Below are 24,526 nucleotides of genomic sequence, written 5' to 3'. Positions count from 1 at the left end.
GATCCAACTTTGATGTAATGTCCTTAAAACAAGTCAAAATTAGGCTCAGTAGTGTGTGTGGCCTCCACGTGCCTGTATGACCTCCCTACAATGCCTGGGCGTGCTCCTGATGAGGTGGCGGATGGTCTACTGAGGGATCTCCCAGACCTGGACTAAAGCATCCGCCAACTCCTGGACAGTCAGTGGTGCAACGTGGCGTTGGTGGATGGAGCGAGACATGATGTCCCAGATGTGCTTAATTGGATTCAGGTCTGGGGAACAGGCGGGCCAGTCCATAGATAGCATCAATGCCTTCCTCTTGCAGGAACTGCTGACACACTCCAGCCACATGAGGTCTAGCATTGTCTTGCATTAGGAGGAACCCACGGCCAACTGCACCAGCATATGGTCTCACAAGGGGTCTGAGGATCTCATCTCGGTACCTAATGGCAGTCAGGCTACCTCTGGCGAGCACATTGAGGGCTGTGCGGCCCCCCAATGAAATGCCACCCCACACAATGACTGACCCACCGCCAAACCGGTCATGCTGGAGGATGTTGCAGGCAGCAGAACGTTCTCCACGGCGTCTCCAGACTCTGTCACGTGCTCAGTGTGAACCTGCTTTCATCTGTGAAGAGCACAGGGCGCCAGTGGCGAATTTGCCAATCTTGGTGTTCTCTGGCAAACTCCAAACGTCCTGCACGGTGTTGGGCTGTAAGCACAACCCCCACCTGTGGACGTCGGGCCCTCATACCACCCTCATGGAGTCTCTGACCGTTTGAGCAGACACATGCACATTTGTGGCCTGCTGGAGGTCATTTTGCAGGGCTCTGGCAGTGCTCCTCCCGCTCCTCCTTGCACAAAGGCAGAGGTAGCGGTCCTGCTGCTGGGTTGTTGCCCTCCTCCACGTCTCCTGATGTACTGGCCTGTCTCCTGGTAGCGCCTCCATGCTCTGGACACTACGCTGACAGACACAGCAAACCTTCTTCCACAGCTCGCATTGATGTGCCATCCTGGATGAGCTGCACTACCTGAGCCACTTGTGTGGGTTGTAGACTCCATCTCATGCTACCACTAGAGTGGTCGCCACCTGCAGAACCACTCCTTTATTGGGGGTGTCTTGCTAATTGCCTATAATTTCCACCTGTTGTCTATTCCATTTGCACAACAGCATGTGAAATGTATTGTCAATCAGTGTTGCTTCCTAAGTGGACAGTTTGATTTCACAGAACTGTTATTGACTTGGAGTTACATTGTGTTGTTTAAGTGTTCCTTTTATTTTTTTGAGCAGTGTATTTTGTGCCCCTATCTTTGGCAAAGTGGGCACTTATCATCAAGTCAAAATCAAATGTTATCGGTCGCATACACATATTTAGCAGATGTTATTGCGGGTGTAGCGAAATGCTTGTGTTCCTAGCTCCCACAGTGCATTGTTATCTAACAATATATAACAATATATTTTATTGGCAGATAAAGGTTTTTTATCAAAACCAATCATTTTAGCATAGGAAAACACAGAATCCTACTAATTACTACACATGCTTAACTATGTCACTTTTGTTTTGAGCCGACTTCACCGTGGGCTTTGAACTGACATAGCTAACATTAGCCAAAACAAATTGGAATTCATAACATATCATAGCTTTTAGCAAATTCGGAATGTTACACGCCTCGGACTGAGACGTGGTCAGCAGATTATAAACCTCTAAAACAGGAGAACTGATGAGACTGGAAATAAGGTGTCTGGTTCATGGACAGCTTCACTCAAAATAAGGAATTAGTGCCAAGGTCAAAGTACATCATCAACCAGAGCTGCCAAATATCGCAGTCTCCCCCTTGTGGTGACACTTGGTATAAATGACTTCCAATGTAACGTCTGGAAGACATATATTCTTAAACAGTATATTTAGTTAGAAAAATAAGGTGCACATCTCATAAATAAAAGAAAGTGAAAATAACACAACTGTGACCATACATATTTGTGTGTCACAGTAACATATTATACAAATTGTGATTCATAACATTTTGTACGAAATGGATGATGGACATCCACACATGAATACATACTATATAGAACGTAACATATCATACTAATTGGAGTGTTCCGGATTTACATTTGCTATGTTACGTCTACCCCTGAGTCCAGGTTGAGGGGAATGGAAGCTTGTTGCGTGCAACAGGGAGGGCCAATTGAATGCAAGCTTCACAAAAAATGTAAATCATAAAGTAATTTCTAGCCTTTACATCTATGGGTAACAGGGTTCAAATCAATCTAACTTTATTGGTTGTGTACACAGATTTGCAGGTGTTATAGCACATGCAGGGAAATGCTTGCGTTACTAGCTCCAACAGTGCAGTAGAATGCCCGTCCGTTCGTCCAGCATAACTACTCTGGACGGTTCTGACTATGTGGACAACTACAAATACCCAGGTGTCTGGTTAGACTGTAAACTCTCCTTCCAGACTCACATTAAACATCTCCAATCCAAAATTGGATCTAGAGTCGGCTTCCTATTTCGCAACAAGGCATCCTTTGCTTATGCTGCCAAACATACCCTCGTAAAACTGACTATCCAACCGATCCTTGACTTCGGCAATGTAATTTACAAAATGGCCTCCAGCGCTCTACTCAGTAAATTGGATGCAGTCTATCACAGTGCCGTCCATTTTGTCACCAAAGCCACATATACTACCCACCACTGCGACCTGTATGTCCTCGTTGGCTGGCCTTCGCTTCATATTCGTCGCCAAACCCACTGGCTAAAGGTCATCTATAAGTCTTTGCTAGGTAAAGCCCCGCCTTATCTCAGCTCACTGGTCACAATAGCAGCACCCACCCGTAGCACGTGTTCCAGCAGGTATATTTCACTGGTCACCCCCAAAGCCAATTCCTCCTTTGGCCGCCTTTCCTTACAGTTCTCTGCTGCCAATGACTGGAACGAACTGCAAATATCACTGAAGCTTGAGATTCATATCTCCCTCACTAACTTTAAGCACCAGCTGTCAGAGCAGCTCACAGATCACTGCACCTGAACATAGCCCATCTGTAAACAGCCCATCTGTAAACAGCCCATCCAACTACCTCATCCCCATACTGTTATTTATTTATTTAGCTCCTTTGCACCCAAGTATCTCTACTTGCACATTCATCTTCTGCATATCTATCACTCCAATACGTAATTGCTATATTGTAATTATTTCGCCACTATGGCGAAATAATAATGTAATGTATTGTGTTACTAGTTCCAACAGTACAGTATAATGTATTGTGTTACTAGCTCCAACAGTACAGTAGAATGTATTGTGTTACTAGCTCCAACAGTGCAGTAGAATGTCTTGTGTTACTAGCTCCAACAGTAGAATGTCTTGTGTTACTAGCTCCAGCAGTACAGTAGAATGTATTGTGTTACTAGCTCCAACAGTACAGTAGAATGTATTGTGTTACTAGCTCCAACAGTACAGTAGAATGTATTGTGTTACTAGCTCCAACAGTACAGTATAATGTATTGTGTTACTAGCTCCAACAGTACAGTATAATGTATTGTGTTACTAGCTCCAACAGTGCAGTAGAATGTCTTGTGTTACTAGCTCCAACAGTACAGTAGAATATCTTGTGTTACTAGCTCCAACAGTACAGTAGAATGTCTTGTGTTACTAGCTCCAACAGTACAGTAGAATGTCTTGTGTTACTAGCTCCAACAGTAGAATGTCTTGTGTTACTAGCTCCAGCAGTACAGTAGAATGTATTGTGTTACTAGCTCCAACAGTACAGTAGAATGTCTTGTGTTACTAGCTCCAACAGTACAGTAGAATGTCTTGTGTTACTAGCTCCAACAGTACAGTATAATGTATTGTGTTACTAGCTCCAACAGTACAGTATAATGTATTGTGTTACTAGCTCCAACAGTACAGTAGAATGTCTTGTGTTACTAGCTCCAACAGGCCAGTAGAATGTTTTGCAAATACAATAGAAATACACAAAAAATAAATTAATATACTGTATATTTTGTCCAGCTACATACTTAATATCAAAGCTTAATGTTAAAACAGGGCAATTACTGTATGTGATATTGGCCAGTAAGTACAATTGTATTCTGAACTAAGTGCATAGTTTACCATTTGAAACAATATACAGTACCAGTCAAAAGTTTGGAGACACCTACTCATTCAAGGGTTTTGCTTGAATTAGACATCAAAACTATTAAAACATATGGAATCATGTAGTAACCAAAAAAAAAAAAAAGTGAAACAAATCTAAATATATTTTAGATTCTTCAACGTAGCCATCCTTTTCCTTTTTTAATCCAGCTTTGCACACGCTTGGCATTCTCTCAACCAGCTTCAGGGGGTAGTCACCTGGAATGCTTGAAGGAGTTCCCACATCTGCTGAGCAGTTGTTGGCTGTGTTTCCTTCACTCTGCGGTTCAACTCATGCCAAACCTTCTCAGTTGGGTTGAGGTCGGGTGATTGTGGAGGCCAGGTCATCTGATGTAGCACTCCATCACTCTCCTTATTGGTCAAATAGCCCTTACACAGACTGGAGGTGAGTTGGGTTATTGTCCTGTTGAAAAACAAATGATAGTCCCACTAAGCGCAAACCAGGTGGGATGGCATATCGCTGCAAAATGCTGTGGTAGCCACGCTGGTTAAGCATGCCTTCAATTCTAAATAAATCACTGACCGTGTCACCAGCAAACCACCCCCACACCACCTCCTCCATGCTTCACGGTGGGAACCACACAGGCGGAGATCCTCCGTTCACCTACTCTGCATCTCACAAAGACACAGTGGTTGGAACCAAAAATCACAAATTTGGACTCATCAGATCAAAGGACAGATTTCCACCGGTCTAATGTCCATTGATCGTGTTTCTTGGACCAAGCAAGTCTCTTCTTCTTATTGGTGTCCTTTAGTAGTGGTTTCTTTGCAGCAATTCGACCATGAAGGCCTGATTCTCCTCTGAACAGTTGATGTTGAGATGTGTCTGTTACTTGAACTCTGTGAAGCATTTATTTGGCCTGCAATCTGAGGTGCAGTTAACTCTAATGAACTTTTCCTCTGCAGCAGAGGTAACTCTGGGTCTTCCTTTCCTGTGGCGGTCCTCATGAGAGCCAGTTTCATCATAGAGCTTGATGGGTTTTTGTAACTGCACTTGAAGAAACTTTTAAAAAGTTATTGAAATGTTCCGCATTGACTGACCTTCATGTCTTAAAGTAATGATGGTTATTTGAGCTGTTCTTGCCATAATATGGACTCTGTGTTTTACCCCTTCCTTGTCACAACACAACTGATCGACTCAAACGCATTAAGAAGGAAAGAAATTCCACAAATGAACTTTTAACAAGGCACACCTGTTAATGGAAATGCATTCCAGATGAAGCTGGTTGAGAGAATGCCAAGCATGTGCAAAGCTTACATCGAGGCAAAGGGTGGCTACTTTGAAGAATATAAAATATATTTTGATTTGTTTAAGACGTTTTTGGGTACTACATGATTCCATGTGTTATTTTATAGTTTTAATGTTGTCACTCTTATTCTGCAATGCAGAAAAAAAATAAGAAAAACACTTGAATGAGTAGGTGTGTCCAAACTTTTGACTGGTACTGTATATACTACAGTTCATTCTCTTTGTAGGAAATGACATGAGAGCGATGTCTAGGGTAGTCACCTATACATGTAGGTGTAAGCCTTCAATGTGTGTGTTTCTGTTCACTGAAATGGAAAGCAGAGTCCAAGCATTACGTGGAGGTGAACATTGGTTTTATGGCACCCAACCCACTGCGGTGCAAGATAACGGTAAGGACATGGATATAAAGCCAGGGTGTTTACTCACTTGTTCAGGAAACTCAAGACAGACACAATAAATCATACTCCTGCTCAACTATGAAGTAAGTACTCCTTAAATAAAGAAAATCAACAAAAAACTACAGATTCTATAGAACTCAATGTTAACTAACTCCAATTAGATTAGGGATGGACTTGTTTCACATTAACTCTTGATCTTGATGCTTAATAGATTTAAAACAGTTTCCTGTACCAACCCTTGTCTTAACCAGCCCTGCTCAGACCGCCCTGAAGACTAAACTGGAAGAGCTGGAGTGTCACTTCACCTGGGGACTGGAACTCAGCAGGTACATGCTGCTCATTCACAGAGATCACCTGGAGGACATTGGCAGTGACGAGGGCTTTCCATGGCTGGGTCAGATGTACAACTTGTGGGCTTACATACACCACACCCTGGACTCCACTGACGCAGCCCTGCAGTGCCTCAGTAAGGCAGAGGAGGCCTTTCACCTAAACAGTCCTTCAGACACGATGGGTCCTTGGCAGCTGGTCCACTATGGGAACCTAGCCTGGGTGCACTATCACCTGGATAACCAGGCGGAGAGCCAGCGGTGCTTGACAAAGGTTGAGGGACTGCTACGAGATTACCCCTCGCCTTCCCAGGGAGAACTGCACCCTGAGGTGTGTGTTGAAAAAGCCTGGACCCTCATGAAGTTTGGCCAGGACAAAAGACTGAAAGCAATAGATTACTTTCAAATGGCTATTAGGATGGAACCTGAGAGAAAGGAGTGGCAATCAAGCCATGCCTTGGCCTTAGACTCAGTCTACTGTTTTCATCCAAACAATCAACAGAAGGAGTCTGAGGTTCTAGAGGAGCTGAGACTTGCCAAGGAACACGATCCAGACAACTTGTATGTAGCAAGTATCTATCTGTTAAGACTTGGCCGGAATGGCCAGGTGAGAAGGAAGGAAGCACAACAGATAGCGCAGCAAATTTTAAAGAAGCCTGTCAGTTGCTACAGTGGTCTTAGACCCTTACTTCAGTTTTACAGAACATATTTATCATACAATGAAGCTATTGACCTAGCAGACGAGGCTCTGGAAAGACACCCAAATGTGCGCTACCTGAAAAAACAGCTAGCGAATTCCTACAAATGGAAACTATTTTCAAAGGAGGACAGTCCGAGGAGGCAGAGCATGTGTGACAGAGCCATCAGTCTCTATACAGATCTGATCTCACTCTATCCAGAGACATCACTAAAGGTCCAACTGGAGCTTGCAAGCATCTACGCAGAATCAGACAGGACAGAAACAGCCAATCAGATCTATGAGAATTTATTCTCCAACGAGCAGGATCCAGACGAGTTGCAGATACTCTACTTCCATTATGCCCAATACAGCAACTTCCACATCCAGGATCGCAATGCATCAATTGATTATCACAAGATGGCAGCAAAGATACCAAATCCTAACAAATACGGTAAAAAGAGTTTCAACATCTTGAGGAAGATTGAACAACGGGGAAGAAATCAAAGATGTGCAGAAATCTGGGAATTTCTCAAAAACCTTTCTTCTCACAATGAATAAGAGCAAGGATGAGAATTAACCAATCAAAGAGGTTAACCAAATTGTACATACAATGTATTTTCTCTTTATGCTCTTTGGGCTCTCTAGATCAGGTTGCTGCTAAACAAATTGTGCCAAATGTTTTTTGTTGTTGTTGAAAGAGCCATGCAAATAAAACTATTGATTTAATTATTGTTGTGTTTTTAGACTAAAAGAATTCCTCATGCCTATAACACTTATTTTTGTAATATTTCCAATGAGGGCAAAATAAGTTATTTATTTGTATAAGTGTGGTGCATAGGGTTGTTGACAGCTGCGTATGAGCTGCAGATTTAAGAAATACAATTCAGATGGATTCTTTCTGTAACATAGTCTGAAAATATCAAAAAATCCAATCAGTTTCTAAAATGAAATACAAACACCAGGGGTTCCATACAGGCGTAAAAAATGTGAACACATTTAACATCCAATTTAAAAAATATCCCATATTGAATAGATTGTAGTTGAATTGAATTCTACCATTGACAAAGAGTAGGGTTTACATCAGGAAGCCGAGTTTAAACCAGTGGTTTCAAACTCATTCCACGGACAGCCTAGAGTCCGCAGGTTTTTCCTTTCAATTAAGACCTAGATAACCAGGTGAGGGGACTTCCTTACTAATCAGTAACCTTAATTCATCAATCAAGTACAAGGGAGGAGCGAAAACCTAGGGACACTCTGCCCTCAGGGGAATGAGCTTGACACATGGTCTAAACAGATGACATACTACCAGAGTGGATAAATATGTTGGATGCCTTCTGGGAACTTCCTGAAAAGCAGTGGAGAAGTGAAAACCCTTATTTTATTTTAAATCAATTTGACCCCCTTTTCATGGTATCCAATTGCTTCTTAACACAGTGCACCTCCAACCCGGAAGCCAGCCGCACCAATGTGTCGGAGGAAACACTGTGCACCTGGCTACCTTGGTTAGCACGTACTGCGCCCGGTCCGCCACAGGAGTCGCTAGTGCGCGATGAGACAAGGATATCCCTACCGGCCATCCGGGCCTCCCAGGTGGCGCAGAGCCTGGGCGCAAACTGTGCCCTAGACCACTGCGCCACCCGGGAGGCCCTGAAACCCTTATTGACGTCAGCTAATTATGCTTCTGATGACGGGTCAATTTTGGTCGGTCTACGAGTTGAGTTCTATTTTCTAGACTCTTACTAGCCAGTGTTGCCATAATCACACCGGATCACACAACAAAAGGTCCTTATGTTTAAAACCTTGAGAAACTTTATCCACTGATGTATAGGGTTGTGGACAGCTCCATACGAGCTGCAGATTTTAGAAATACATTGGAGATAGATTTTTACTGCAACATGGTCTGAAAATATTTTTTAAATGCAATCAGTTTCCAAAATGAAATACAAAATACCAGTGATTCCATACACAGACGTAAACATTTTGCCACAACTTCCAAGTCAAAAAGAGGAAATGTCCAAGAGAACAAAATACAAAAATGGGTCACTCGTTCCCTCTTCGACTCTTCTTGTGGCTCTTTTTTGAACTTCTGAAACAGAGATGAAGAAATCAACAACAGTAGGTGACATAAACCCGGTTTCCATCCAACCATTTAATGCGCATTAATTACATGAAGCATTAAAAAAGTAATGACCGGGCTGATGGAAACAGGAAATGCCGGTACAATTCTATACATTTCAACAGACAATGTTTGTTCAACATGGTGGGATCTTTTTGGGTCGGTAAAATTAATTATGCAAGAAATGGCCGTGGAAACGCCTTCATGCGCAAATATTGGGATAATAATAATTTCGAAAAGCATGCAGTTTATTAGGTTATGATGAACTTCACAAGGTGGCGATGCTCTTTTCCAATAAATATTGAGGGACTTACTCTGGTGAAAATAATCTCGCTCTTATCCACAACAATCTCATTGTGTAGGTAGCCTACCCACCAGCTGTTAGCTAGAGCATGTGCCAAGACCAGAGAGGGTACATTTGCTATATAATGCCAGTTTGTTTGTCAAAACCATCAGTAGAGTTGAAAATGCGACAGTACATGGGAATTTAATAGGAAAATATTTTTTTATGTGCACTACATCATCACACACAGCCTTTTATCTGCAATAAATCCATTTATATGGAAACATCGCTGCTGGGAAAATGCACTTCTTGTTTCATGCAGATTTGAGAGTATTCACATGAAAATCTGTGGCCAATTGGATGGAAACCTAGCTACTCTCACACAAAAAACATCTCCATCTTTCATATGCTGGTATTCACAGACAATTCAACTACACCAAGAACATAGAAAGTGGCATTTTAAACTAGTATAGTGGAGTTCTCTTGCTCCATTACTTACCTCTCTGGGGATTTGGAGTGACTGCGATGCCTGTGGCTTCTGTGATGGCCTGGGACAAAACAGAGCAGCTCTAGGTCAGACTGGGACTATTGTTACAAACATGTTAAAGTCAAATGATTACAGCTGACTATCAGTCACAAGCATATGTGACTTTTGATGTAGTTGGCATTGCTATGATACCTGGGGACTTTGAGCGGTGACGTCTCTCTCGGGAGCGGCTGCGGTGGCGACGGGGACTTTTGCTGCGGTGGCGCTCTCGTCTGGGGGATGGGCTGTGAGTTAAAACAGAAACAATACAGACAATATTAATACAGCACTGCTTATAAGTAACCAAGACCATACTCAATTAAATCTAAGCTTCAGTCCCTTTATAGATCAAACACTACATTTTTTAACATTATATTTCAATATCTGAGTTTACCATCTGATGGTACAATGGAAAACACAAGGAAAATCCAGCAGAAAACAACCAAGGTAGAGACTACATACCTTCGTCTCTTGGGTGATCTGCTCCTCCTGGACAGAATAAAACGGATAAAAGACGTTTAGTGTCTTCAGGATGTGAAAATAAATTAATTCTGAGTATGTGTAAATGGCGAATAAAGGTGATTCTGGACTTTAGATTAGATCAATTACTAGTTACCGTCTGGGTGAACGGCTGCGTCTGTAGCGTGGAGAGGGCGAACGGCGAGGGCGGTCGTTGTCCCGGTAACTCCGTCTGTGGGGCTCTGGGGTCTGAACTCTCTCTGGCTGTAGACATTTGAACAGACAGACAGGAGATAAAGAGACAGACATGGACAGAGTGAAACAACATTAACATTCCTCTGCCTACTAGCCGAAGTTTACTCAACTTTACAGTTAGTCTATGCAGGCTGTAGGTGGATAAAGACAAGACAACAACCTTTTCCTCTTCCTCGTCTTCCTCGTCTTCCTCGTCACTGGTCTCCACTTCATCCAGGTCCTCTTCTAGGGCGCTGATGCGTGTGTCTAATAACTCCGCCTCCTCAAGGACCTGCCTTTTCTGTAGTCAACACACACAAAAGAATGTCAGCGGTCTAGGTCAGTGAAAAGGGGTGTGAGCACATACAAGGGGGGGTAGACTTACCTGAAGCCTGGGAAGGATGATGTCACACATTCTCTCAGAGTGTAGCAGTTCATCAATGAACTCATCTACATGTTGCAGCTCAAACTCTGAAACAAACAGTGAAAGGATATGGTGCCATTTAAAACCAGGATATATTTTGCATTGTACAATCATTCCATAATACACATAAACGAAAGGACTCACCTCCATTTCGGTTCTGACTCTTGATTTTTCGGTAGTCGTTGTACAGTGGTTCCAGGTATTTGTAGCAATCCACTGATGTCCCAGTCAACCTCATGTACATTGCCCCTAGCAAGCGGACATACCTAAGGTGAAGAAAAACATCACAGTGAGGTATGTAATGCATGAACATACCGATTTGTTTATGTCACATTTGTCAAGCTAGGAGTTAGAAGACAGTTTATCTAACTTTTAAAATGTATGATTAAATACATAAAGACTTGTGATAACCAACCCAAAAGCCCAGACTTACTTGAAATCCTCGTTCTTGATGAATTCTACAATGATGTCTTTTTCTGGCTGAATCTGTAGCATCTTCAGAGTGAGACACAGGAACGGTGTAGGTTTGATATTTCCTCCATAGACTCCTCCGACAAACTTCAACGCCATGGCTTTGTCAACGACAAGTTCGGCTGTAGATCAAGGAGAAAATTGTGATTAGAAAGATGATCAAACATGCCCGAGGTTTGGACAAAAGTTGGATTCAGATGTTTATTTGATAGCGAGGGATTCTAGAGATTGTGGCTCTTTTCCGTCGCCACCCACCAGAACGATGCACAACACAACTTAAGGATTCCAACTAATACACATACTCTCCCAACGCCATCCAAAACCCATGTAACGTTACATGCATGGCATCAAGTGATGCTAGCCAAGCCAATACCTTTGGTGTGCATAAACCTCCTATTAGTGTGTGAGCAAGTCTAAGTGAGTGTAAGTAACTAACAGGGTAAAATGTACTAGACGTAAGCACACTTCCTAATAGTTCATTTGTTTACATGTGTGGTATTTGTACTTCAAACTACCTAGTGTTATCTAACCAGCTCCAACTCACCAGTCAGTCCAAAGCATTCTTCTTTCCAATATTTTGATTCATAAATTCGAGTACGAATAATTTTCTCTACCAAGTATTGTGGATTTGTTCCATGTATACTGTTTGCATCTTTAACAGTCCTATTTGCCATTTTTACTGCTCAAACCGGAATTAAAAATGAGTTGCTGTGGGAAACGAATTCGCATTAGAAGTTGCTGTATATCTTCCCGTGTAACAACGTACACTTCCGGGGCAGAATGTGAAGGTGTTCATTGGTCGATACTACAGTCACATGCCAAGCACGCAATTTCTTTTCGCGCGAAAGGTAGAAAGTGCAGCCAAGTAATCCTTTGTACTAGACAACTTTTTTTTTTTTTAGCTAGCTACGTGTAAAAGATAACTAGCTATATTACTACGCTACAGCGCATCTTCGTTTATATTAAACTGCTTGAAATTTGATCAACTTGCCCGTTCGACTTTTATCAGACGAGTGGCTGTCTCTTTTCTGTGAGTATTGTAGCTAGCCTATTCATAGTTTACTAGCTAACGTTAACCTCTAAGGCCACCTTGCACCTTGGGTTATCGAGTGCAAGTATTGCAACTATCTAACGTGAGTTGTCTTTGTCCCAAGTTGTCAACCGAGTATTGATTTACCCACTGTGCCAAAATGTGTCTTTTGTAAAGGTCTGTAATTATGGTCCGCTACTTTACAAGACTGAGAGTGAGACGTATCTACAAATGGGGCGGAAGACCTTATATCTTCGACAGAAAATTAAAGAGTTATGGCTTTGAGTAAGTTTCAACTTAGTTCTAGCATAGTGTCAATACATAAATTTGCTTGGGTCCTCGTCCACAACGCTGTTCATATTTTTGTTCCACTTGATTTCCAAAGGAAACAATGTTTGTTGGTCTTTTACTCTCTAGGTACTTGAACATGAGCGTGGAGGGTCAGGAGGCAGTCACCACTGTAACACCTGGCCAGTACATCCTCATTGAGGGAAATGATGATGAATACCCCTTTGTTGCCAAGCTTCTCAAGTTATTTGGCGATGGTGAGTGATGGTTTAATGTTATGTAATGTGCATAATGGCTTTTTTTTTTTTTTTTTACATTTTTTTTTTTTTTAAGATCAACCTTTATTTAACTAGGTAAGTTATACTAGGCTGGTTAGCCTATCAGTATTTTTGCTCAGATGAATTTGGCAGAAATATTTTGAAAATGCTCTATTAGGTGGAGAAACATTGTCATCCTTATTTCAAGCGCCTAGGCGTAAGTAGCAAAGTGGATCATGTCCTGCAATGACCTTGTGTCTTTGGTCCTCAAGAGTCCCACAAGCAGAAGAAGGCGCTGGTGCAGTGGTTCTTGCGCTTGTCTGAGGTGCCCCAAAATAAGAAGTTGTTGCTGGGCAGGAGCCCCCATCCCCAGGAGATCTTCTACTACCTGGGACGTGCCTGTGACGATGAGATCAACGCAGAATCCATCCTTGGCACTGTACATGTGAGGCAGGATAATTCACCTGTAGAACCGTAGCGTTAGCGCCTGTGCTCTCTCTTGTTGACTTGAGCGTTGACCCTCTTAAGTATTCTTAGATGTGTTTTTCCTTCACTTATTGCTTTCGTAGTTCGGTTCTGTGGTCATTTGCTCAGTCTTTTGTGACTGTTGACATTATTAAAGCACTTAATAAGTGTTTGATTTTTATATGGATTTTGATGCCATTTGAACATCTTTCCTCTGCTCCCCAGGTCCAGCACGTCCCTGAAGATACTCCTTTTCCAGAGCCTGGAACCAAGGACACCCTCTATGTAAAGCTGTCCTGGGACACCAAGGCCTTCAATGTTTTAGACCCTGTCCTGATGCAGGATACCTCTGCCTCAACCCCCCCCAAACCTGCTCTCCCTCTGTTTACCCCCTGTGCTTCCCCCACGGCAACCCCTGTGTCTCGGGGCCCGGTGCATCATGCCCTGCCCACCCCAGACCCCACAGTGATGAGGAGAGCAGGGTCTGTGTCTGACACTAGAGCCACCATGAGCGCCGGGAAGAGGAGTACCCTTGAGGCAGAGTCGATCCACTCTGCCTCCAAGCTCTCTGCCTCTAAAATCCTGAGCGCCAAGAGGAGGGGCAGCGCTGCAGACACACCGGGTGTACGCAAGAAACTACAGCTCAGCATCGGGGCTAGTGAGTGTCTTTATCTCAGGATGTGATCATCTAAAATGAGTTCATTTTTAACAGTGTGTTGGTCAAGAGGAGATGGTGGAGTGCCTGGGAGAGCCGGTCCTGGTGGTGTAATGTTTGTGTGTGTGTGTGTCTACTTCTACAAGGTCCAGGGAAGAAAATGACCAGAGCAGATGTCCTCTGTGAGCTCTTGGATGAAGAGATGGAGTCAGAGAAAGTTGTATCCCTCAAACTGAGCTCCTCGGTTTCACACTCCCTCCAGCATGGCTGCAGCCTCTCTCCCATGAGAAGTGGCTGCAAGACCCCTAACGGCCAGAGGAGGTTCCCCTGGAAGCTCACCTCGATCAGCCTGGACAGACTGTCTCCTACTGCCCTGGGAGAACAGGACTTTTCCAGGTAGGGTTAGGGTTAGACTCGGGAGTATCCTTGACTCTGGTACCACAGGAATAGACAGAGTTATGTGTGATGCTGTTTCTACAGGGCTTTCTACAGAGATCAGCTGTAAAACGTTACACAGATCAGCTGGTGCCATTTGGGTTAGATCTTAGCTATTTTTCACATTTTCATCGTGTGTGCTTTGCAAAATAACTACTTGTCAGCCTCTAAACATAATTCTTAACACTATATTCAACCATGTCCTGGTTGTGGAAGCTTTAACATCATCCCGGGGTCCTCCAAGCTCAATGTCCTGGTTGTGGAATTATAAAAATATATTTTTACCCCCTTTTTCTCCACAATTTCTATGCTGAAACTCCCCAATGGGCTCTGGGGCTGAAGGTGGGAGTCATGCGTCCCCCGAAACATGACCCGCCAAACCGCGCTTCTTAACCCGGAAGCCAGCCGCACCAATGTGTCGGGAGAAAACACTGTTCAACTGACGAACAAGGTCAGCCTGCAGGCGCCCAGCCCGCCACAAGAAGTCGCTAGAGCACGAGAAGCCAAGTAAAGCCCCCCCGCCCCCCTCCCAGCCAAAACCTCCCCTAACCCGGGCGACGCTGGGCCAATTGTGCGCCGTCCCCTGTGGGACTCCTGATCACGGCTGGTTGTGATACAGCCTGGGATCTAACTCGGGTCTGGAGTGACGCCTCTGGCACTGCGATTTGTGCCTTAGACTGTTGCGCCACTCGGCAGACCGGTTGTGGAAGCTTTAACATCATTCCAGGGTCCTCCAAGCTCAATGTCCTGGTTGTGGAAGCTTTAACATCATCCCGGGGTCCTCCAAGCTCAATGTCCTGGTTGTGGAAGCTTTAACATCATCCCAGGGTCCTTGTTGTGGAAGCTTTAACATCATCCCAGGGTCCTTCAAGCTCAATGTCCTGGTTGTGGAAGCTTTAACATCATCCCAGGGTCCTCAAAGCTCAATGTCCTGGTTGTGGAAGCTTTAACATCATCCCAGGGTCCTCCAAGCTCAATGTCCTGGTTGTGGAAGCTTTACCACCAGCATCCCAGGGTCCTCTCATATACTGTGAGTAGTATCAGTAAGCCAGTGTGTTCCCTTCCTCTACAGTGACCTGTTGCTGGCAGTGATTCCCCTGGCCCTAGAGGATGAGGTATTTGAGGCAGGGTTACCTACAGACGCTGGCTCTGCCAACACCCCCAAGAAGAGACAGGCCACCCCCAGGAGGAACTATGTTAGGGGACAGAAGTGAGTGGGCCACCCCAGGTCCGGTGACAGGAGCACGGGTGTGGTGGTGTAGGCGGGGTATAGCGATCAGATTGGAGCACTTGGTGGGAGCTTGCCTGTCTTTCTTCAGACATGGCTTCGCAGCAGATGGTACATAGTTCCACTGGCTTCATTTGAAATGGGTTAAAAATCCACAGCTAATGAGACGTCACTTAGCCAATGTTGATAAGCAGTGTGTTTACTACGGACAGCTATGTCACCTTAACCAATAGACTAGTCACATATTCGTAGTAATAGTACATTGCAAATTGAGTGTCTTGACTCATATGCTTTTCTGTCTTCCCAAAGACCTACCACCCCCTCCAGGAGGAAAGAGTCTGCCATGGCCATTAGAGAGCCTGCTCTGGGGGTGCTGTGAGTATCTAACAGTCTGATTGATCAGTCACATTATTGATTACTCTGTCCTTATGATCCTATTCAGTTATTTATATTTCTTATTATTGTCTGTCTCAGGGCGGAGGAGGACTCTGAGGACTCTCCCATGCAGCCGATTGCCTTGACTCCTCGCTCCAAGAGGAAGTCAGCCCAGCTGGTGTCGTTACGCATCAGGAAGCAGTTGTAAGTGCTTGCTGTCATGTGACTTATATGTATGCCCCATAGAGAATGATGGAGGTCTCCAGATGGATAAAACCTGTTTTTGGACATTACTATTGAGGGCTTCCACCGTTTTAAAGTTGTCAACTATGGGTTAAGGAAGGGTCATCCAGGTCATCGGGATTCCATCCAGGTCATCGGGAGGGATCAGCCAATGAATTGTACTTGAGAGCAAGCATTCCATAACTGCCCGGTTGCAGTAAATCACCAACCTTGTCTTTATACCTGTTCAAACAACACACTCCAAGTGGCATTATGCACACCAACTCATAGAAGTACTAGAAGAAAATGGACTACTTCAAAATGGAGATGTCCTCAATGGTGCTGCCCAAGATGATCTGTTATATTGACAAGACGGTCGAGTGACCACTCTAACAATGGAAATGCATGTCCTCAAAGATGGAAGCGCTGTACTGTCTTTGATGGAAGGCTGGCGGGATGAGGCGAGACCAGTTGGGACCATTCTAGCCAATGAACAACAGACAAATCCGGTATAATGTAGTTATTTTTGAATTTGAAATCCTACATATCAGTGCATTCGGAACCTAACCAGTATGAAACTTCTATTAGTTCAAATAAGCCTCACGTAGCAAATTAGCAATTCCTTTTTTTTGTTGACTAAATTAGACATGCTTTGACCTCCATACAAAATTTCCACACTTTGTGGTCTTATTTTCATGGACATATTTTGGGTGGAGTAAGCCCTCATGCTTCACCTCTTTCTCTCCATGCGCTCAAACACAGACACACAGAAAAGTCCTCTAATTCTATCTCTGGTATGCCCCTACTGGCTGAAAGGAACTGTGACCATCTAGGGAGTAATTTAAAGCGTTTACTTCTGAGTGATTTTAAATGAGTTGAAAAAAATGTAACAAGATTGACAGGTTGTTTAATGATACCTCTGTGGTGGTTGCCACCTGAGTCAATGTTATCAATTTGTATCTCAATAAATGTTTTTTAATTTTTTTTATAAATCTTCCTATTGTACAAAGTATTTTTGGAATGCCGGTTTGAAGTATTATTTACTAAAATGTGTCATTTGTTTTTATAGGAATCTGTTGGACAATACCCAAGAGCTGATCTCCGATGGCGATGATGACTGTTTCGTTCCCTCCAAGAAGGAACTACAGAGCAGCAGCGATGAAGAGAAGACCGATAGTGAGGAAGAGACCGTGGCGAGGAAGACCAGAGGAAGAAATTGCAAGACCTCCGTCAGGACCACACACAAAACGCCCAGCAAGAAGGTATGTATGGCTGTGGTAGGCTTCTGTGGTGCCTGTAATTTGTTTTTATAGGAATCTGTTGGACAATACCCAAGAGCTGATCTCCGATGGCGATGATGACTGTTTCGTTCCCTCCAAGAAGGAACTACAGAGCAGCAGCAATGAAGAGAAGACCGATAGTGAGGAAGAGACCGTGGCGAGGAAGACCAGAGGAAGAAATTGCAAGACCTCCGTCAGGACCCCACACAAAACGCCCAGCAAGAAGGTATGTATGGCTGTGGTAGGCTTCTGTGGTGCCTGTAATTTGTTTTTATAGGAATCTGTTGGACAATACCCAAGAGCTGATCTCCGATGGCGATGATGACTGTTTCGTTCCCTCCAAGAAGGAACTACAGAGCAGCAGCAATGAAGAGAAGACCGATAGTGAGGAAGAGACCGATAGTGAGGAAGAGACCGTGGCGAGGAAGACCAGAGGAAGAAATTGCAAGACCTCCGTCAGGACCACACACAAAACGCCCAGCAAGAAGGTATGTATGGCTGTGGTAGGCTTCTGTGGTGCCTGTAATTTGTTTTTATAGGAATCTGTTGGACAATACCCAAGAGCTGATCTCCGATGGCGATGATGACTGTTTCGTTCCCTCCAAGAAGGAACTACAGAGCAGCAGCAATGAAGAGAAGACCGATAGTGAGGAAGAGACCGTGGCGAGGAAGACCAGAGGAAGAAATTGCAAGACCTCCGTCAGGACCACACACAAAACGCCCAGCAAGAAGGTATGTATGGCTGTGGTAGGCTTCTGTGGTGCCTGTAATTTGTTTTTATAGGAATCTGTTGGACAATACCCAAGAGCTGATCTCCGATGGCGATGATGACTGTTTCGTTCCCTCCAAGAAGGAACTACAGAGCAGCAGCAATGAAGAGAAGACCGATAGTGAGGAAGAGACCGATAGTGAGGAAGAGACCGATAGTGAGGAAGAGACCGTGGCGAGGAAGACCAGAGGAAGAAATTGCAAGACCTCCGTCAGGACCCCACACAAAACGCCCAGCAAGAAGGTATGTATGGCTGTGGTAGGCTTCTGTGGTGCCTGTAATTTGTTTTTATAGGAATCTGTTGGACAATACCCAAGAGCTGATCTCCGATGGCGATGATGACTGTTTCGTTCCCTCCAAGAAGGAACTACAGAGCAGCAGCAATGAAGAGAAGACCGATAGTGAGGAAGAGACCGATAGTGAGGAAGAGACCGTGGTGAAGAAGACCAGAGGAAGAAATTGCAAGACCTCCGTCAGGACCCCACACAAAACGCCCAGCAAGAAGGTATGTATGGCTGTGGTAGGCTTCTGTGGTGCCTGTCTAATATTCTTTTTTTTCCCCATTCTGTCCTGAGCTGAGGAAGGAATTGAGGAATTCTGTGTGTTTTCCATGTTTTCTCATCCAGGTCACCCCAAGTACCCCCCGTTGTGCCACTCCCTGTATTCCCAGCCGGACTGTTCCAGCCAGGCAGCCTGGGAACATCCTGGAGGAGGCCAGGGCTAGGTGAGAACAAACTGGCATCGTATCCAGACGGTAGAGTTCAGCCAATGATTTACTTCTGTGTTTAAGTCAGGGATGGGCAACTTTGATGGGGGTGGGGGCCACAAAAAAATCTGAACTCATCATGATGGACTGCAGCTGTCTCTTCCCTGTAGGGAGCAGGAGTTGTTTTATTTAGATGTGATCTTTGTTGTTTTATTGACATGTGTGTCCCTGTCTTCAGGCTGCATGTGTCGTCAGTACCAGAATCTCTTCCCTGTAGGGAGCAGGAGTTCCAGGATATCTATAATTTTGTGGAGAGCAAGGTTATGGATGGGACCGGAGGGTAAGATTGATAGACACCTCACTACGTTTCAGGAAATGTTGTTACTGTGTGAACCCTGTCTCACCAAATCCAGAATTTTCAGGAACTTGAGGACTGCCATATTTTACCCACCCAAAAAAACTTCTGAAGCTATTTTGAAATGAAAAAAATTGGTCTTAGTCATGAAATGTTGTCAGATAATGGCAGGGAAACTCTGGGTTATGTTCAGTTGGAACCAAGGGGAGAAAGTACTGTGAAATGACACTACAATGAGTGTTGGCTTCTCATTGGACAAGTTCAGTAGTGCTTCCTCAGTTTTTCTCTAGTTTCATCCCTTCTGAACATGACCCTGGATTAGCTGTTATATGTGATGGTCAGTAACAGTTGAGTTTACATAAACCACAAAAATATCAGCACCGTCACGGCAGCTCGCAGGAATGATTGTTTTGATGTTCTTATGTTGATGCAAGTAGTGTGGACTCTCCTTACCTTGCTGGTATAGCGTTATGGAAAAAGGCTTACAGCAGCTGTCTGTCTAGGTGTATGTACATCTCTGGGGTTCCGGGAACTGGGAAAACCGCCACCATCCACGAGGTTATCCGGTGTCTACAGCACGCCTCTGATATGGATGAAATCCCCACGTTCCGATTCATCGAGATCAACGGCATGAAAATGACCGACCCTCACCAAGCCTACGTCCAGATTCTACAGGTGTGTGTGTATATATACACAAACAAACACGCACACGCACACTCTCTCCAAGTATCAGTGTAACTCCTGACTGTGTTCTCCTCCAGAAACTGACGGACCAGAAGGTGACCGCTGACCACGCCGCAGCCCTATTGGAGAAAAGGTTCAGTAACCCCGCCCCCAAGAAGGAGACCACCGTGCTACTGGTGGACGAGGTAAGGTCGATGTTTATCCACTCTCTCGATTCTAAGGATAGGGGAATGCGTAACCATTGTTGATGCCAACTGGGAAATGCTGGTAATGGATGTGAAGACAGAGAATTGTGTATGTTCTATACTCAATCGGTCTATTCTACATATTTATTGACTTGAATGGAGATGCCCGGTCTAGTCATTCTGTTTCTATGACTGACTCTGTGTTTCACCCCCCCCCCCCCCCCCGCAGCTGGACCTTCTGTGGACCAGGAAGCAGAATGTCATGTACAACCTGTTTGATTGGCCGACAAGGCGCCACGCCCGCCTGGTGGTGCTGACCATCGCCAACACCATGGACCTTCCTGAGCGGATCATGATCAACAGGGTGGCCAGCAGACTGGTAAGGCCCGTGGAGATACTTCAGTGCACTGGCTGTCAAACATCTCCTTGGACCCAGACGTTTCACAATTTAGTTGTAGCCCTGAACTAGCTCACCTGATTCTCCTAGTCAAGGGCTTGATGACCGGTTGAATCCGGTTTGTTAGCTCTGGAATGGATCAAACGCATACAGGTTAGCTGACAACGTTATGAAAATGATGTACATACATCGATGAGGCCGGAAGCCAAGCGTTATGATTCTGAACAGTCGGATAGCTAGCAGCAATGACGAGAAGCTGCCATGTGGGAATCATAGATGGCTAGTTTCATCTTGTTCTTCTTACCATGTCTTGTTTTGACTAATGTCAATGCTAATACTGAAAAAATGTGCTCGCTAGCTAACTAACAACTGTAACGCTGCTCATTTGTGTAAATGTGTTTGTTTTCAATAAAGATTGAGACTAAATATAGTTTACATGTTGTCAACAGTCTAAGCCAACCCGTCTGTTTTGCCCCATAGTTGCGTTCGTGTCGATTTTGTTGCTAAACAACCAACCAGTGTAGGGAACGGCCTGCTGGTCCACTCCCCACCACCCGAGGGAGCTGTTAGATTGTTGGGCCAGGCTGGCAATCACCACTGCTTTCATATGAGCTTCCATGTGGCGGCTTTTACTGTATATAGTCTGAATTGCTGTGAAATTCTTTCAACATGTTTGCGGGCCTCTTGGAAGGGCAGATCAAACCAGTGTCCATATGGAAGTGTTTGTTTTTAACTGTAACTTCCTGTGCGTCTCTCTGTATGTCCAGGGCCTGACCAGGATGTCGTTCCAGCCGTACAGCTTCAAGCAGCTGCAGCAGATCATCACGTCCAGACTGAACAAGGTCAAGGCCTTCGAGGAGGACGCTTTGCAGCTGGTCTCCAGAAAGGTATGCCATATTGTCCCAGTATTATTCAGCCCAGGGCTCTTCCACAGTCCTGCTGTTTCCCTGCCGGTTAATTGATCAGTTAATGTCAACTATTGGAATGACACTGAAGTATTCTGTGACGACCTTTTTGACAGTGGTGTCTGAGCACTGTCCCCATTTTGTCCTCTAGGTGGCAGCGTTGTCAGGAGACGCCCGGCGCTGTCTGGACATCTGTCGCCGCGCCACTGAGATTTGCGAACACTCCGCCTCGCACCCGTCCTCCGCGGGATTGGTGAAAATGAGTCATGTGATGGAGGCGCTGGATGAGATGTTCTCCTCCTCCTACATCACGGCCATTAGGTAAGAGACACCCCATTGCTCCACAGACCTGTCAGTCTGTACCCAATGGCCCAGCAAGCTGTCAATCTATGTGAAATCTCTGTGTTAGGTGTGCATCGTTGCAGGAACAGCTCTTCCTGAGGGCGGTCATTGCTGAGTTCAGGCGACTGGGACTGGAGGAGGCCACCTTCCAACAGGTATAGTCCCTAATGAGGACAACATTGACTTACTACAGCTCTTGCTCAACACATCTATCCCTCTTTTACCTGTGTTGTGGAGTTCCCTTATCTAAAGTCCACTGTCCCCTCCTCCCAGGTGTTTGTGCAGCACCGGACTCTGAGTCGTGTGGAGGGCCTGCAGCCCATCAGTTTGTCCGAGGGTCTGGCCGTGTGTCAGCGTCTGGGTGCGTGTCGTCTGCTGCTGCTGGAGGCCAGCCGTCTAGACATGCTACAGCGGGTCAGACTCAACGTCAGCCAGGATGATGTGCTCTACGCACTCAAACCTGTCAGAGACTGAGGACCACCGGAGGTCCTAAGGTACAGGGGGGAGGATGAAGGTCTTTTTGGGGCCTAGAAGGGAACCTGCTCCATCACTACCAGTCAACTTGGTCAGTTTGATAACTACAACTCCTCAGGACCACCGTTGGACCACACAGTCCCACGCCTCAACCACAGCCAATACTACTGTACCACTCAGGACCGGGAATCTGTCCACGGTGGGGCTTTTTAGAGGCTCAGTTTGGTTTGATGCCGTCTTCTGAGAGGTTTTAGGAAATCTTCTGTTTTAGTGTTCTTTTACAAATGCTTTTCAATGTCATTGTTGTCAGCACATCATTTTTGGAAGCTCTTGATGGGGAAACTGCAGTGCATTTGACCACTTTATGGAGTTCTGTCATAATTCAAGAACACAAATCATGATTTCTATTATATTGGTTTTACGCTTGTTTACTGAAAATTGCCCTTGTTACAAAAGGATATTTAGATCTGGTTGTAACTCATTGTGTTGATGGGAGAAGAGCCAACTTCCCATCACAGTTAGCAATTTGACTTTCCTCTTTATCTGTATTCAAGCATTTTAATGTTTCTCTTGTTGGTTTTAGGATGTTCTTCATTATTGTTGTGTGAATATTGTATCTACAAAAGTAATAAAGATATTTAATAACAATGCTTGTGTATGAAGGCCTAGTTTTCCATTCATGTACTCATGATAACATTACTTGAACAAATGACCTGCACCGGTATTGCTTTCCAGAGGTTAGAATGAAGAAAGCCTATTTTGCAGGGATAAGCTTAATGATGGACATTCGGAAAGTATTCACACCCCATAATGACAAAGAAAATCAGGTTTTTAGAAATGTTTTCTAATTTATTAAAACTGAAATTCCTTATTTAGACCATTTGCTATGAGACTTGAAATTGAGCTCCTGTGCATTCTATTTCCATTGATCCTTGATGTTGCTACAACTGGATTAGAGGCCACCTGTGGTAAATTCAATTGACTAGACATGATTTGGAAAGGCACACACCTGTCTATATAAGGTCCCACAGTTGACAGTGCATGTCAGCAAAAACCAAGCCATGAGGTCGAAGGAATTGTTCGTAGAGCTCCGAGACAGGATTGTGTTTCGATGATCTGGGGAAGGGTACCAAAACATGTCTGCAGCTTTGAAGTTCTCCAAGGACACAGTGGCCTCCCATCATTCTTAAATAGAAGTTTGGAACCACCAAGGCTCTTCCTAGAGCTGGCTGCCTGACCAAACAGCAATCTGGGAAAATTGCCTCAGTCAGGGTGGTGACCGAGAACCCGATGGTCACTGACAGAGCTCTAGAGTTTCTCTGTGGAGATGGGAGAACCTTACAGAAAGCTAACCATCACTGCAGCACTCCACCAATCAGGCCTTTATGGTAGAGTGGCCAGATGAAGCCACACTTCAGTAAAAGGCACATGACAGCCCTCTTGGAGTTTGCCAAAAGGCACCTAAATGACTCTAACATGAGAAAAAATATTCTCTGGTCTGATGAAACCAAGACTGAACTCTTCGGCCTGTGTCAAGCGTCACGTCTGGAGGAAACCAGGCACCCCTCATCACCTGGCCAATACCAACCCTACGGTGAAGCATGGGGGTGTCAGCATCATGCTGTGGGGATGTTTTTCAGCGGTAGGGGACTGTGAGACTAGTCAGGATCAAGGGAAAGATGAACGGACAAAGTACAGAGAGATCCTTGATGAAAACCTGCTCCAGAGCGCTCAGGACCTCAGACTGGGTTGAAGGTTCACCTAACAGGACAACGCACACAGCAAAGACAATGAAGGAGTGGCTTCGGGACATGTCTCAATATCTTTGAGTGGCCCAGCCAGAGCCCGGACTTGAACCTGATCGAACATCTCTGGAGAGACCTGAGATTAGCTGTGCAGTGACGCTCCCCATCCAACCTTACAGAGCTTGAGAGGATCTGCAAAGAAGAATGGGAGAAACTCCCCAAATTCAGGTGTGCCAAGCTTGTAGCGTCGTACCCAAGAAGACTCGAGGCTGTAATCGCTGCCAAAATTGCTTCAACGAAGTACTGAGTAAAGGGTCTGAATACTTATGTTAATGTGATATTTCAGTTTTTTAATTTTAATACATTTGCAAACATTTCATTTCTAAAAACCTGTTTTTGCTTTGTCATTATTGGGTACGGATTG

At 44.7% G+C, this 24,526-nt stretch overlaps 3 protein-coding genes across 25 annotated transcripts; 2 read left to right on the top strand and 1 right to left on the bottom strand.

The window, feature by feature from the left end:
* The first annotated feature begins 5,759 nt into the window (after positions 1-5,759).
* Positions 5,760-7,518, top strand: LOC110524758 (interferon-induced protein with tetratricopeptide repeats 5). Of its 2 annotated transcripts, none has more exons than XM_021604663.2 (2): positions 5,760-5,867; positions 6,036-7,518. In XM_021604663.2, exons 1-2 carry the CDS (start codon positions 5,863-5,865, stop codon positions 7,348-7,350), a joined length of 1,320 nt encoding a protein of 439 aa, XP_021460338.2. In that variant the 5' UTR covers positions 5,760-5,862; the 3' UTR covers positions 7,351-7,518. The 2 variants fall into 2 exon arrangements, with proteins under 2 accessions (XP_021460338.2, XP_021460339.2); XM_021604664.2 differs by having other exon boundaries at positions 5,801-5,867; positions 5,996-7,518.
* prpf38a (pre-mRNA processing factor 38A) lies at positions 7,087-12,087 on the bottom strand. Its single transcript, XM_021604666.2, has 10 exons — positions 11,850-12,087; positions 11,268-11,427; positions 10,979-11,100; positions 10,796-10,881; positions 10,592-10,711; positions 10,334-10,440; positions 10,180-10,206; positions 9,871-9,962; positions 9,691-9,739; positions 7,087-8,878 (listed from the first exon to the last, which is right to left on the bottom strand). Exons 1-10 carry the CDS (start codon positions 11,977-11,979, stop codon positions 8,833-8,835), a joined length of 939 nt encoding a protein of 312 aa, XP_021460341.1. The 5' UTR covers positions 11,980-12,087; the 3' UTR covers positions 7,087-8,832.
* A 51-nt stretch (positions 12,088-12,138) lies between these two features.
* On the top strand, positions 12,139-23,005 carry orc1 (origin recognition complex, subunit 1). Of its 22 annotated transcripts, none has more exons than XM_036978677.1 (25): positions 12,140-12,335; positions 12,513-12,620; positions 12,753-12,880; positions 13,153-13,325; positions 13,571-14,003; positions 14,147-14,396; positions 15,508-15,645; positions 15,973-16,038; positions 16,138-16,242; positions 17,330-17,522; positions 17,641-17,766; positions 17,885-18,028; positions 18,147-18,272; positions 18,394-18,435; positions 18,472-18,552; positions 18,671-18,814; positions 18,936-19,033; positions 19,254-19,355; positions 19,874-20,045; positions 20,132-20,239; positions 20,469-20,618; positions 21,404-21,523; positions 21,693-21,862; positions 21,951-22,038; positions 22,157-23,005. In XM_036978677.1, the coding sequence occupies exons 2-25, from the start codon at positions 12,523-12,525 to the stop codon at positions 22,355-22,357; spliced, it is 3,456 nt and encodes a 1,151-aa protein (XP_036834572.1). In that variant the 5' UTR covers positions 12,140-12,335; positions 12,513-12,522; the 3' UTR covers positions 22,358-23,005. The 22 variants fall into 22 exon arrangements, with proteins under 22 accessions (XP_036834578.1, XP_036834580.1, XP_036834572.1 ...); XM_036978678.1 differs by having other exon boundaries at positions 18,391-18,435; positions 18,674-18,814; XM_036978676.1 differs by having other exon boundaries at positions 18,391-18,435.
* The last annotated feature ends 1,521 nt before the right edge of the window (positions 23,006-24,526 follow it).

The sequence above is a fragment of the Oncorhynchus mykiss genome, chromosome 5 (genome assembly GCF_013265735.2).
Source record: "Oncorhynchus mykiss isolate Arlee chromosome 5, USDA_OmykA_1.1, whole genome shotgun sequence".
NCBI lineage: Eukaryota > Metazoa > Chordata > Actinopteri > Salmoniformes > Salmonidae > Oncorhynchus > Oncorhynchus mykiss.
Note: the sequence above shows the minus strand (reverse complement) of the source record. Positions and strands in the feature narration are given on the sequence as shown.

Bases quoted from the DNA above. Each gene is read 5' to 3' on its own strand.
- prpf38a (XM_021604666.2), bottom strand. From the start codon at position 11,979: ATGGCAAATAGGACTGTTAAAGATGCAAACAGTATACATGGAACAAAT. The intron at 10,712-10,795 runs GTAAGTCTACCC...TGTTGACTACAG, and splicing joins TCATCCTTCCCAGGCTTCAG to AAAAGGCAGGTCCTTGAGGA. The intron at 9,963-10,179 runs GTATGTAGTCTC...TTTAACTCACAG, and splicing joins AGATCACCCAAGAGACGAAG to CCCATCCCCCAGACGAGAGC.
- orc1 (XM_036978670.1), top strand. From the start codon at position 12,523: ATGGTCCGCTACTTTACAAGACTGAGAGTGAGACGTATCTACAAATGG. The intron at 13,326-13,570 runs GTGAGGCAGGAT...TCTGCTCCCCAG, and splicing joins CCATCCTTGGCACTGTACAT to GTCCAGCACGTCCCTGAAGA. The intron at 18,553-18,670 runs GTATGTATGGCT...GTTCCCTCCAAG, and splicing joins ACAAAACGCCCAGCAAGAAG to AAGGAACTACAGAGCAGCAG.